This window comes from Amblyomma maculatum, chromosome 1 (assembly GCF_055883805.1).
Source record: "Amblyomma maculatum isolate TAMU_Amacu chromosome 1, ASM5588380v1, whole genome shotgun sequence".
In the NCBI taxonomy this organism is placed as follows: domain Eukaryota; kingdom Metazoa; phylum Arthropoda; class Arachnida; order Ixodida; family Ixodidae; genus Amblyomma; species Amblyomma maculatum.
Window position 1 is genome coordinate 295,585,139 of NC_139344.1, and position 14,574 is coordinate 295,599,712.

General features: G+C 50.5%; 1 protein-coding gene across 1 annotated transcript in view; it reads left to right on the forward strand.

The window, feature by feature from the left end:
- The first annotated feature begins 4,056 nt into the window (after positions 1–4,056).
- Positions 4,057–14,574, forward strand: part of LOC146206840 (uncharacterized) — a 391,032-nt gene continuing 380,514 nt past the window's right edge. The window contains exon 1 of the mRNA XM_084587067.1: positions 4,057–4,266. Within this exon, the coding sequence (XP_084443193.1) occupies positions 4,153–4,266 (114 nt within the window). The 5' untranslated portion in view covers positions 4,057–4,152. The remainder of the gene's footprint in view (positions 4,267–14,574) is intronic.

Sequence of the window (14,574 nt, forward strand, 5' to 3'; positions counted from 1 at the left end):
GCAGCGCTGGCGCGATGCGGTACAAAGCGAGTCATCACCGAAGGGCTGTAGGGACGAGCGTGGCAGGAACTGCCGCACGGACACCCGCTTAAAACCAATATGACGCCGCGTCATGGCAGCGGCGGCGCGCTGCGGTACATAGCGTGTCATCATCACCCCAGGGCTGCAGGGACGACCGAGTGGACAGCCGTTTAAACCCAAAATGACGCCGCGTCAGGGCAGCGGTGGCGCTGATGCGATACAAAGCTTGTCATCACCAAAGGGCTGTACGCAGAACCGTGGCAGCGACGGCCACGCGGAAAGCTGCTTAAAGCCAAAATGACGCCCCGTCAGGGCAGCGGCGACGCGATTCGGTACAGTGTCATCACCCAAGCGCTGCAGGGATGAGCGTGGCAGAGATGGCCGCACAGGCAGCCGCTTAAAACCAAAATGACGCTTGGTCAGGGCAGCGGCTGCGCGATGCGGTACAAAGTGTTTCATCACCCGAGGGGTGCAGGGACGACCGTGGTAGAGACGGCCGCAAGGAGAACCGAATAAAATCAACATGACGCCGCCTCAGGGCAGCGGCGGTGCGATGCGGTACAAAGCATGTCATCATCACCCAAGGGCTACAGGGATGAGCGTGGCAGGGACGGTCGCACGGACAGCCGGTTAAAACCAAAGTGATGCCGCGTCAGAGCAGCGCAATGCGGAACAAAACGTGTCATCACCCAAGGGCTGCAGCGAAGAGTGTGGCATAGACGGCCGCACGGACGGCCGCTTAAAACCAATATGACGCCTCGTCAGGGTGGTGGCGGCGCGATGCCATATGAAGGGTGTCATCACCCAAACGCTGCAGGGACGAGCTTTGCAGGGATGGCCGCAAAGATCGTCGTTTAAAAATAAATCACGCAGCGTCAGTGCAGCGACCGCGTGGTGTGGTACAAAGAGTGCAGGCACCCAAGCGCTGCAGCGACGATCGTGGCAGGGACGGCCGCACGGACAGCCGTTTAAAAACACAACGACGCCGCGTCAGGAAAGCGCCGCTGCGATGCGGTAGAAAGCGTGTCATCCCCCAAAGGCTTCAGGGACGAACGTGGCTGGGAGCGCTGCACCGACAACCGCTTAATACCAATATGACGCCGTGGCAGGGCAGCGGCGGCGCGATGCGGTGCAAAGCGTGTCATTACCCACGGGCTGCTGGCACGAGCGTGGCAGGGACGGCCGCACAGACAGCCGCTTAAAACCAATATGACGCCGCGGTAGGGCAGCGGCGGCACGAGGAGGTACAAAGCGTATCATCACCCAAGGGCTGCAGGAACGAGCATGGCAGGGACGGCCGCACGGACAGCTGCTTAAAAACAAAAAGACTCCGCGTCAGGACAGCAGCGCCGCGATGCAGTTCAAAGCATGTCATCCCCCAACGGCTGCAGGAACGAGCGTGGCAGGGATAGCCGAACGGACAGGCGCTTAATACCAAATTGACCCCGCGCCACGGCAGCGGCGGCGCGATGCGGTACAAAGAGTGTCATCCCCCAAGATCTGCAGGCTCGAGCGTGGCTGGGACGGCCGCATGGCCAGCCCCTTAATACCAAAAGGATGCTTGGTCAGGCCAGCGGCGGCGCAATGTGGTACAGAGCTTGTCATACCTAGTGCTGCAATGTAGAGCGTGGCAGGGAGACCCGCACTGACAGGCGCTTAAAACCAAAATGACGCTACGTAAGGGCAGCGGCGGCGCGATGCCGTGCAAAGCGTGTCCTCACCCAAGGGCTGCAGGGATGATCGTGGCTTGGACAGCCGCACGAACAGCCGCTTATTACCAAAATGACGCCTCGTCAAGGCAGCGGCGGCGCGATGCGGTACAAAGCCTGTCATCACCCAAGGGCTGCAGGCACGGGCATGGAGAGGACGGCCGCACGGACAGCAGCTTAAGGCCAAAATAACGCTTTGTCAGGGCAGCGGCGGCGCGATGCGGTACAAAGTGTGTTCGTTTGGCACATAGCACGGATGGATGACGGTGCCTCACGCCACTGGCCGCATCAAGTACCGTGTTTTGTATAATCGGGTGGCTGCTCGCGCCATCTATTGCGGCAACGTTGTACGATTGGAGGAATTTTCTTGGGAGCGCCGCATGCAAAGCAAAATGAAAATGTTCTTTGCTACTCGCTTAACAATTACTTCCGTAATTAGGTTCTAATGACGCACCTAAACATTAGCCGACAGTCATAAGGCAATGCATACATTACGCCGACCCTTATTCGGAGAGCAGTGATGCGGTTCTCTGGCGGAGAGGCTGCGTGGTTGCCTCGCACTGCGAAGGAAATGTGTTCGGCCCCGCGGGTGTCTGCAAAATCTTTGCTTCTATATTTTGTTCTGATTTTCGCGTTACAACCACAGCGTCGCATTGTTATGAGCTGCTCTCCAATTAAAAATTGTGAAGGCCGTTTTTTCAGGAAGCGTAAGATAGGGATTTTGTGCTAAACACCGAATAAACAGAACGTGATGAAAAGGGAAATTACCGTAAGCGTTTAAGATAACCAAGAACACAAATGCTACATAGACGTACAACTCAAAAAGCGTACCAAAATACAATAATGCAACACATAAATGTGAAAGGTTTTAAAGTCTGAAACAACAACGTGGCTTCCATGCGGCTCTTATTATTATATATTTCTTCGGTGCTGAAAAATAGCCTCTCAGCTGCGGATTCGTGTGAAGATAGTTTGGCTCACCAGTTTTCTTCGTACGCAAGTTGAGCGAAGAAAAGTGATTTTTGCCAATATAAGCTGAACCTGCTCAAGTTATATTAGAGGCCGTGCGATGCTTGCCAAGCTAGATCAGGTTAGTTTAACCCTATTACGAAAAGTAGGAGTTTAAAACAAGAGTGTATTTTTGTGTTTTTTTCTTCTCCTTGAAAACTTTCATTGCGCACCTGTAAATTTAGCATTTCTGCCTTCCTTTTCTTTGCCAAATCTTATTGGCAAGAACGGTGCTTAAGAGAAGGCATGCAGCCATGGGTTGTCATAAGAAATATTACTTCAGTCTGCAACAGGGTAGGGAGGAGATTTCAAAATAAAAACAAACCGTGCTTTAACGTAATGCCAGACTCAGCAAACCCAACTTCTCTTTCCGAAGTAGCCCCACCATTGCACTAAATTTCGTCCACGGTAAGATCCATGCATAGAAACAATATAGGAGCAAAATCGTTGATTACTCAAAAATAAGGTTAACTGAATTTTTTCCGCACATTATTTTCAAGCATTCGTAAGTAGAATCATTTCTTTTGTCCAAAACTAATTTTCCCAGCGGACGAGTCATTATAGGCCCACACCTCAGATTACTACGCTCTTCAAAAAGAAATTCGTCAAGGTAACTAGCCGACCTTCAGATCCGTTTTCGAGATCAAAATATATATATATTTTTAAAGCTGCGCGCTCTAAAAATGTTTTCACCGTAGAGCATGCAGAAAGGAAAGAAACGGTTATTATTCAAAGGACGCGTTGAAAGGAGATTTAAGAGACAGAAAAAAAAAACAGAGACGGGCACTGGACAGACCGCACAGTAAAGTTTATTCACACCCCCTGCCCCTCCCCCCCGTCTTTCGTACCTCGCGGAGCTATGCTGCAGTGTGCCACAAAAGAAGGCAGAAACCATGCCACGTCCTGATCCCCCCCCAGGCGGTTTTTGGAGGGACTTCCCCTGGGCGGCTTCCGTTTTGGAGGTTCAGCAAGCAAACAGGTTGCTTCCCTCACTTTAATGAACACACGGCTATATAACGTCTCTTGTGAAGGACGAAAGACAAGAAGGGGGCCGGGAGGAGAGGAGATAAGGGGCTGGAGCACTCAGTGCAGATCGGTGCCCCTTCATGATGGCGCCCTAGCTGTGCAACCGCACTGGTCGCTCATCCCAAAGGCCGGCCCTGCCGTTAGACGCACCATAACAGAAAGACGCTGAATATTGCATGTGGCGCCATCTGGCGGCGAGAAAGCGAAATTGTACGTTTCGGTAAGCATGCGCCTGCACGCAGCTAATCTGGGAATTCCTAGCGGCGACGAACCCCAAAAAGCAAGCCGCCCTGGAACATTCCCGGAGCGCTGACGACGGAAGCGCTTCTCCGCTTGCGATCAACCGGCCGGGATTTACGCGTGGACATGGGCACGGGGGCTCCTTCTCATGGCCTGCCGTAGGTGCCCGAGGGGGGTGCATGCCGAAATGAAGATGCCTGCGGACTGCATGTCGCCCGAACTTTTCGCCAAGATGGCCAGGAAGATAGCACAGCTGACGAAGGTGAGGGGCACTCATACGTACCTTCAATGTCTGCATGCCCGCGTATCTAACGGCCTGCCTTCAGAACCATGCCGGCCTTGATGCGTGCGCTTATGTCGAGTCTTTGATTCATGACCCTGGAGACGGGTATGTGGCCCAGTCCATCTCGTGTCCCGTAATGTGCGTATCAGTAACCTCTGAGTTACAAGTCGGACAATTGTTCCACTTGTGCCCTCAAAGGCTTGGGCGTCAGTGACCATTCGTCTGCAATAAGCTCGATTTATATATCAATAAGCTAGTTGGCAATCTCTTCGCGGATTTTCCTCATGCAGAATAAGAAGCCTGGCGGAGAGCCTGCAGCCGGCATGGCCCACATATCTACACTGAGACCTCACTCATGTCTCATGTATTACACATGCGGTGTTCACGGTGTGCATTGGATTACATAAGTAAATATTAGTAGATATTGTGGAATAGAAACAACGCTACGGATTACACCTGCCCTAATCCGCACTAACAATAACCAGATATTTAGAGATGAGGGAAACATGCGAAGGTGATGGGGAAAAAGGAAGTTTGAAAGATGTTACCTGGCCTTTTTTTGAATAAGCAATTTTAGAATACCTGTCTGGTGATGACAACTGAAGGCGTTTTTATCGTTTGTTAAGACGCGTTAAGACATTAGCTATGTTTGCATGGCGCTCAAGTTAGGCTCCTCAGCTTTTGGCCAGAAGCGGTCGTTGTCGGTTGCTTAATCGATATAACTGAGCAGCGTTGAGAGAGCTTCGCTCTCCACGCAGGAGATGGTAGAGGCTCTTTCCAACTATACTGCAGGCCTCGTCTGCCTTAACATTTTAGTCTTGCGCTTCATTGTGCTGTTACTGTGGATGAAGAAATACGAAAACATGACTGCAAATGTCTGCATCCTATATAATCACTTCAAATCGCTTGCTGCCTTCTTTCGTCACTTTGCTAACAATGTGAGATCTGAGCGAACGTTTCCCTCCCGACCGCTCCGACATGCGCGTCCTTGCGAGCAGTGACTGCGTGGCGGCCAGCTATTTCCGTCTTGCGCCGGGGGCGCCGCACGTGACCCGACCGTCGTGGCCCATTCAGCTCAAGAAGTGTGATGGGGCAGGAATGCAGACTCTCGAAACTCCTTAGGTCGAACTTTCTTTCAACCAGGCTGCAGAATTCTCAGTCGGCTGCTAAGGCAGCGCGATAAACGAAAACAAATGATGTTATCTTCCATGTGTGTTCTGTTTAAAGGGAGAAAACGATGCAGCCTTGTTACTTTCGGTAAAAAATGGTACGCGTTCCCTGTGGTCTATAGACCATGGAACTTACCGGGGTTAAGAAGTGTGTTCACACCAGTATTCGTCTAAAACAGTTTTGTTCGAGAGAAATGTGACAGAGCATCGTCCAGAGTGTTCAAGTGCAGGGCTGCAGAATTATTATGAATTGCCGAATTTGTCCATGCTCGGTACGTTTGGTGCGCAGAACATCAATTTCAACCCTGGGTTATAGCTTCTGAGCTCGCCACCTTTCAGAGTTCCTCCATTATACTCATTTTGTCCCACGAAGCTCATACCGACTGTTGCATTCATTTTATGAATATGAAATTAACTTTAGAAATTCCCGCACATATTGGGGATACCAACCGAAGACGGAAAAACATTTCCTATTCCTTACAGTTCCATGAAGGGATCGGTAGCTGACGGTCCTGTGCTATCACGTTCAGCAAGTACTGCAGGCATTTGGCCTATTGTGCTTTCAAACAGCAATTTGAGGCGTCAGTCGCAAATCTGATAACGCTTTAAATCTCCTCAGATTTGTTGTACAAACGAGAAAGAAACGAGAAAACCGCGAATAAAGGCATGTTCAAAAGAGCGGATATCTCATCCAAAATTTTTGCTATATGCGTAACTCGGCGCAAAAAGTGGTCATGAACGGCGTGTTTCAACCCCCTTATACTGTGATGGCCCCGCATAATGCGCCGGTCCGCATGACGCAGAGAGATCTTGAGACTTCGGTTCATGAAAAGACGTGTTTAGGAACAGCACATTTTTCGCTTTCTGTGTGGAGGCCGATGTAGTAATGACGTCGCCTCGGCAATGTGAGATTCTCCCCCGCCGGGCGGTCCCCGATGCGCGCACTCGAAGCCCATATACAACAGCCGTGTTTCTCCGGAGACAGAGCACCGGGACGGTAGGAATGCATTGCTCTCCGGTTTCGCATGTGTCTGCAAAGAGCGGAACTTCTCGGAAGAAACCGCCAGACTAAACATTGCTAACGGCGGGCAATGCCCCCGCGAGGAGAGGCGATGATCTCGGCTGTCTGCCGCGTGAACGTAAAACGTACATGAGTGGCACGGCTCGTAAAACAGAGAGAGGGCGCGCTGCGCGTCGGGGGGCTACGCTCCGGCGGAGAGGGAACTCGAGTTTGAGCGGCGGAGCCGCGACTATGAGCAGTCGCGTTGTTAGAAGCTCCCACGGTTGCCCAAGGGCTGCGCGTATTTACGGGGAATCATGCGCGCGTGGCCCGATTTTTAACGGCTTGCGAGCCGTGAGTCTACCGTGCGTGGTATGCTACTAGTACGTTGCGGCTTAGTGTGTAACAGCTAGATTGGTTTTGTGTGTGTTGTATTGTGTTGAAGAAATACCCGCCTGTTGTGCTACGTTGATCGACACCATCTGCTGAGTACCTTCCACGAGCGGACACCCACACTAGGAGAGAACGTTACTGGCGCAGCCCCTACAGAAGTTGACGGCGGTGACCAGGAAGAGAAGAGCAGTTGACGGGATCGACAAGCATCGTGCAGTGCAGTCAGAACGACCAGAAGCTCTTTGTCGAGAGCAGAAGCCGCTGAGGGCGATCGAGCAGCAGAAACAGCGTAGAACTTTTCAGGTGAGTGGTCCAATTCTGCTCCTTTAATTAAGGGAATTTTTTATTGCGAGAGTGGACGGAATGCTAGAGTCGGGAAGGACAGAAAAAGGGGCCCCATTGCCCCTCAAAACAGCACGCGGGCTGGAGAGAGTGTGTCGGTAGTGCTAGCAGTCGCGCGTGAGAAAATGCGGTAGCTCGAGCTTATCGTGAGACTTGTGGAGCTAGAGGCCGCGAGAGGCACGATGTGAAAGACAGTTTTCTGTTGGAAAATAAATCTGATTTGATTTGATTTGTTTGCAAAGCGGGGAGAAAAGACGGTACTAAAATGTTTCCGGAATTGGAGTTGCGAAAAACGGATGACAAATTCGAGGCCAGACAACCCTGCAGAAGCATCCGAGATGCGAAGTACAACACCCTTTGGACTTTATTCGCCTCGAGCGAAGGATGCTCTCGTGGACTACTTGCGCAACCAATCAGAGCAACGCGAAAACCTTGTGTTGCAGGGTCATAGCAGAAACTGCAGTACAATCGGGCCATGACATGACCGGTAAACAGTGTACCTATAGCGCCTCTTTACCAAAGCTCCCACCCAGGGAGGTAGTTCAAAATAACAGCTTGAGGGGCTAGTTGGTGCTGCATAATACCCAGAAATGTGGCGCGTGTGTTGTGTCTCTTCGCATGTGTTTGTGTTTGTTGCGCCACATTTCTGGGTATTATGAAATAGTTCAAACTTGCTGAAATTGAATTTGATGGCTGACCAGAGCAGCGAGCATTCTGGGTTGAAGCAAAGCAGCAAAAATGAGACACATTCCTTTCGTGTTCTGGCAGACACAGGAAACCGTCCCGCATCAGACGATGTCCTACACTACAGAGTGTTGTCGGATGCATGAATACCAGTGACAGAAAGGCCCAGCTTTTTCCTAGAGCCGTGTAAAGAATGCAACAAGGGATTGTTTGGTGGTGAGAACAATACTGGACTCGCATCATCACCAGGTCTTGAGCGGGAGAGTGGGCTTTTTCCAAGCCGCGAAGTAAATCCCAGCGGAAGTGCAGGGAACACAGAAAATGCAGCATCTGCAAGCTGGAATAGGTATATGATCACTTAGACAGCTTCCGTAGGTGCCACGCGGCAAGGAAGGTCAATCATGCTGTTTCTCTGGTGGCGGTCACTCTGGCGTTGTGGATTCCTCAAACGGGAGCAGGACCGGACCACTGACCAGGCTTGTGCTCGCGTTTGTTATCCGACTATGTGTGCGTGCATTGCGTGAAGGACACGACGAAGTGAACTTTTGCATGTGATGTATTTTAGCTATAAACCTTTGTCGCAGTCAACAGTCAACTTTTGTTTTAGCAGGGTTAAGCATGGCAAACTGCTTATGCGCGTGTTACTGGTTTTTATATAGGCACGTGTCATCTTTCGCTTTTCGTTGTTGTGTGTGCCTCGTCTTTCTCACTTGATTTTAAGCACTCAACGGACTTTTTTTTTCTTGGGAGGGGGAGGGGGGGTGGCTGTAATGATGGTGGCGCCTAGGCGATGGGAGGTTCCCCCCCCCCCCCCTCCTCCCGCCGAGCGGGCCCCGACGCGCGCACTCGAAGCCCCTATACAACAGCAGTGTTGCTCCGCAGACAGAGCACTGGGACGGTAGGGATGCATTGCTCTCCGGTTTCGCATGTGTCTGCAAAGAACGCAATCTTCTCGGAAGAACCCGCCAGACTAAACATTGCTAGCGGTGGGCAATGCCCCCACGGGTAAAGGCGATGGTCTCGGCTGTCTGCCGCGTGAAAGTAAAACGTACACGAGTGACACGGCTCGCAAAACTGAAAGAAGGCGAGCTGCGCGTCGGGCGCTACGCTCCGGCGCGGAGGGAACTCGAGTTTGAACGGAGCCGAGACTGTGAGCAGTTGCGTGGTTTATGAAGCTCCGGCAGTCGTCCGAGGGTTCCGCGTATATACGGGTAGTCGTGTGCTACTGGCCCAATTTTTAACGGCTTGCGAGCCATGAGTGTCTACTTAGGACATGTAGTAACCGCAGATCCGGACCACGAAAAGGAAATAACAAGAAGAATACGATTGGGATGGAGCGCATTTGGCAAGCACTCGCAGATTATGACTAGCAGCTTACCGGTATCGCTCAAGAGAAAAGTATACAACAGTTGCATCTTGCCTGTACTCACCTATGGGGCTGAAACGTGGAGGCTAACCAAGAGAGTTCTACTTAAGTTGAGGACAACCCACAGGGCTATGGAACGAAAAATGGTAGGGGTAACATTAACAGATAGAAAGCGTGCAGAGTGGGTCAGAGAAATAACTCAAGTTACAGACATTCTAGTAGAAATTAGGAAGAAATGGACATGGGCAGGACATGTAGTGCGAAGAGAGGATAGCCGATGGTCGCTGAGGGTAACAAACTGGATTCCAAGGGAAGGAAAGCGTAGCAGGGCGCGGCAGAAAGTTAGGTGGGCGAATGAGGTTAAGAAGTTCGCAGGGGTCAAGTGGATGCAGCTAGCACAGAACCGGGTGAAGTGGAGAAATATGGGAGAGGCCTTCGCCCTGCAGTGGGTATAATCAGGCTGATGATGATGATCATGATGAGCCGTGAGTGCACCGTACCCAGTCTGCTAGGACGTTGCGGCATACTGCGTAAATGCTGAAGTGTTTTTGTGTGTGTGTTGTATTGTGTTGAAGGCAAGCAAATACACGCCTGTTGTGCTACGTTGATCGGCACCGCCTGTTGGGTACCTTCTTGGAAGCAGCTCCCATTCACGAGCGGACACCCACACTAGAAGAGAACGTTACAACTGAAGTGTTCAAGATTACTGGTATTTGCGTTGCGGTTCAAGTTTTCTTTAGAAAGAATAGAGAGGCTGTGGAGTGGAACTTGTTCGCCCAGTCTAAGCTTGTCCCCTTCGGCACAGGAGGATCCGTTATCGTCTCGGGTCTCTAGCTGTTTTCCACTGGGGCACTTTTTCCGTTCTGTCGCGAACTCGGGAGATTCTTCTCTTAGTGACGAAGAGCCGCCCATGCCCTCTCACAGTCAGCGCCGTATTGTCTTTACCAGACCTCCCTCTGAGTTGGTGTCTTTACCCTCCTGTCACCGCATTTGTCCTTCATGTGGGGTGCTGTTGCCGTTACGTCCCAACAGCTCCGTGCATGCCGGCAGGCACGCAACGGTCGGCGCTGCGTTTAGCGCCGCCGCTTCAGCTTCCAGGGTGCGCAAGCGCCCCATAGGCATACACGTAAATAAATGCCTTAAAAGTATTTTTTATTTCACAGTGCAATTATGATGTCCGCCCTTCATGAAGAAAACCCTAGTACAAGTACCCTAAAGCAGAGCAAAAAATTATTAAACCTCATTTCGAAGGTGTTGCATGTTTAAAACCCCGCGATACTTGCGCATCGGAATAACTCAGCGGCCGGCACTGGACGAAAGCGCAATGCACAGAGGTGCTCACTGAAAAAAAAAAAATCTCCGAAATTTCTCGTCTCACCGTGTACTCATGTAGGCAGTCGATCATACACAGTCGGCATGGGCAATGAGAACCACTGCGAGAATGTATGCAATCACATTTCGAATCTATATTTTTAGACCAGCATGAAAAGTGTATGCTACTAATAGATAGATGAATTTATTGAAAGGAAAAGGGAGAGAGGTTGGCCAGAATAATTCAAATCTGGCCTGCTACTCTACACTGGGGAAGGGGTAGGAAAAGCGAAAGAAGATAATGATGGGTGACGATGTGGGAGAAGGCATATGAAATATATTACAAGCACAGTAGCTTGCTTTACAAGCGCGAATTGAGTCCGCTGGCCCCCCAAAAAAGGCAAAGAGCACGCATTGCCTGGACAGCCTTCCCTTGGTCCTGCCAAGCGCCCAGTAGCAGTTCCCCCGACAGAGGCCTCTTGTCTAAACGCTTCAAGGAAGCGGCTAGCACACTTCTTTCGCAAGCATACGCTGGGCACACCAAACATATATGGTCCACAGTCTCTGGGATGCCACAAGTTGAACATTCCGGCGAGTCCACCTGTCCAAATAAATGTAAGTACTTGCGCGTGAAAGCAACGTTTAAACGAAGTGTATATAGCAAGCATGCCTGATGACGGGTATATCGCGCGGAACATAAAATTTCAATGTTCGATTGAGCCTTCTTAGATGAATGTGTCGGGCCTCAGGCTGGGCCTAGTAAGCTGCTGTAGCATTCTTCATAAAACTCGTAAGAAGGCACGTCGTATCCGCTCTTGAAAAAGGCACAATTGCTTGAAGGCCATTAATCAGTGCGCGTTTCGCTTCAACATCAGCCTGTTCATTTACATGAGCAGTTCATTTCCCGCAGTCGGCAGGGATTCATTGAAACATTATCTTGTGGCCGTGCAGCTGAGCAGATGTGAGGAGCTCCACAATGTTTATTGCCAGGGACTGGTAGGCATTGTGGCGTAAGAAGTTTTCCAGAATTTGCAATGCAGTTTTTTAGTACGTGAATATACACCATTTCTGAGGTAGTTCCCCACATACGTAGCGAATAGATTCCCGAATGGCTACATGTTCAGCAGCGGTTGATGTAGAAGTATGTCCCAAAAGTAAATGTAGAGTCGTTTTTTGAGCTGGTATGACCACGGCTACAGCGGATACCTGTGCTGACACAGATCCATCGGTGTATACATGAATATAATTGGATATTCTTACCAGATCTGCGCCAGAGAAAATTGTTTGAATCCACTCAGTGGCACCATACATTTCTTTAGTATTCCGGGAATACGAAGGTGCACCAAAGGTTAATCCATCTTCCATGGTGGTGTTAGATGTGGGGCCCTCGGTTCGGCTCTCACTCAGGTCGATCTCCTCAGGCCCCGTCCCGAAGAGGTGGTGAGCGGTACGGGGTTTGGGAGAATGGGCTGAGGCTAACGGCAGAAAAGACATTTCAAGAGATTTATCTACATGTTTACAAGAGTACAGGAAAGTCATAAAAAGGACATATTGAGAGCGTAAAGTAGAGCATATCCAAAAAACCGTCCGTGAGCTGCTTACAGTCCGTCATCTCCAGATCCCTAAAGTTGGGGACTTTACGTCGTCTTGATCGTCCAATAGCCTTTGAGCCACGTCTTAGGCGCCACCCACCACGTGATTCATCACAAACACACCGTTGGTGTAAAGTTCACACCTGTCCACGAGTCACATGCTCGACCCGGCCGATATTATCGGAGATGTTGTGGCTATCTCGGGGACGTTGTGGCTATCTTGGAGATGTTACCGCTACTTGCAGTCTCGGGGCGCGATTCAGACTTGGCGCGGCCCGGATTCACAGTTCCAGGCCTTCACCGTGAGAATACGAGTCAGGCAGAACACCATATTGGCTGGTAACACAACACGAGTGCAATTACTCCACCAGACGTCGAGCCTGCGTTCTCACCGCACAACCCACGCAACCCTCGCTGAGCTGATCACGTCATACGTGTTCATCATCAGTCTCCGGCCTTGATCCAAGCCGTGAGAACCAAGGCAACGACGTAGAAGTGGTTGTCCGGCGCGCGGCGAAATATTGAAGTGTTGTCTTACACCGCCGCGTTTTACCAACAAAGGAGCTATGGCCGTGCACGCAGGTGCCGCCGCCGTTGCCTCTCGAGTTGAACATCTGGCAGTGAGGAAGGGATCTGACCCTTTGATCTTAACAGTCCGGAAGAGTCTCGACTGGCCCATTACCGCTGGACAGCAAGAGACGGGCTGATTTCCAGGCTGATGGCCGGTCTGCATACTGGTCCGCCATCCTTGCTCCATTGAAGCATAAGCCAAACTTCCAAGCTCCTCACACCGGGAGGCATTAGTCGAACCAACCCTTCAATACAACACCGCCTCCCCGAGCAGCGGGAAGAATTCGCTCGAGAACCGCCAAGACTTTTACGCAACATTAAAATGTTCTAAGTATCACTTAACAAAATTTCGCTGCTGTCAGCAAAAGTCGCATCTGCTACAGCAGACCTGCATGCCTGCTAAATCAGTCACGAAAGCAAATGTTGGCTCATAAGGGCAGCCTAAAAAAAAAAAAAAAACATGGAAAAGTAGATGACTACACTATTAGGTTAACGTACTCCCTGCATTCCAGAAGTGCGGGCGCCGTAAAAGAAGCAAAAGGATGTTCTTTCTTACAGAAACATCCTGCTCAATCCGTTGGCATTGCCATTGTATTTCCCTTTTTTGTACCGCACGGAAAATTCGTATTGCTGGAGAGCAAGACTCCATCGGAGCAATCTGCCGTTTTTGGGTGACATTTCACGGAGCCATATAAGTGGACAGTGGTCCGTTTCGAATGTAAATTTGGCCCCATATAGGTAATAGGCAAGCTTTTGGGTTGCCTTAAAAAAAAGAGCGCATTCTTTTTCAGAAGCGCTGTATGCTTCCTCTCTTACGGTTAACTTTCTGCTGGCGTAGAGGATGGGGAGCTCCTCATTGTCGCCTCCGATTTGACTTAATACGATCCCCATTCCTCTGCCACTTACGTCGCACTGAACAAAAAATTATTTGTTGTAGTCCGGGGCGCGAAACACGGGCCGTGAATCCAACACGCTTTTGAGGGATTGAAAGGAGTTCTCTTTAGACGCATTCCAACTTAGGCTATTTGGTTCTCCTTTGCGAAGCGCGTCCGTTAAAGGACTTACTAGCTGGGAAAAGTTTGGCATGTACCTTTTGTAGTATCCGACAAGCCGTAAAAATGAGCGTACGTCTGTTTTAGTCCAGTATTTCGGGAAATCAATAGTTGGGACAATTTTGAGGTCTGATGGCCGTCGCGTCCCACCACCGACAACATGTCCGAGGTATTTGACATGCAAGCAGCCGAAAATACATTTCTCTGCTTTAATGGTGAGCCCAGCTTCACGCACGCTAGACAGCACTCTCCTGAGAGGAGAAAGATGGTCTTTCCACCAGTTAGAAAAAATTGCCACATCATCAAGATATGGGAGAGCGAAGTCCTGCATGTCTTTGAGGACAATGTCCATTAGTTTGGAAAAGCTAAAGGGCGCATTCTTCAGCCCAAACCTCAGCACTAGGGGCCGGAAGACTCCGATTGGGAAATAAATGTCGCATACCTGCTCTCCCTCAAAGACAGCGGAACCTGCCATTAACCCCCCCCCCCCCCCCCCCCCCCCCGCATTAGGTCAAGTGTGGAAATGTACCTGACCGCGCTTACTGTCTCAATCCTTTCCTCGATGTTAGGAATAGGATAAAATTGGTCATTTGTTATCGCATTAGGCTTTCTGTAGTCCACTCAGGGTCGTGGATTGTTTCCTGGTGCCTCTACGAGTATCAAAAGGGAGGTATAAGTGGTCTCTGCTGGCTCTATGACACCGAGTTCGAGCATGCGTTTTATCTCTGACTCGAATATCTCCTTCTGCCTAGGTGGCACCCTGCATGATTTGGACCTTATTGGCGCTGCCGATGTCAACTCTATCTCA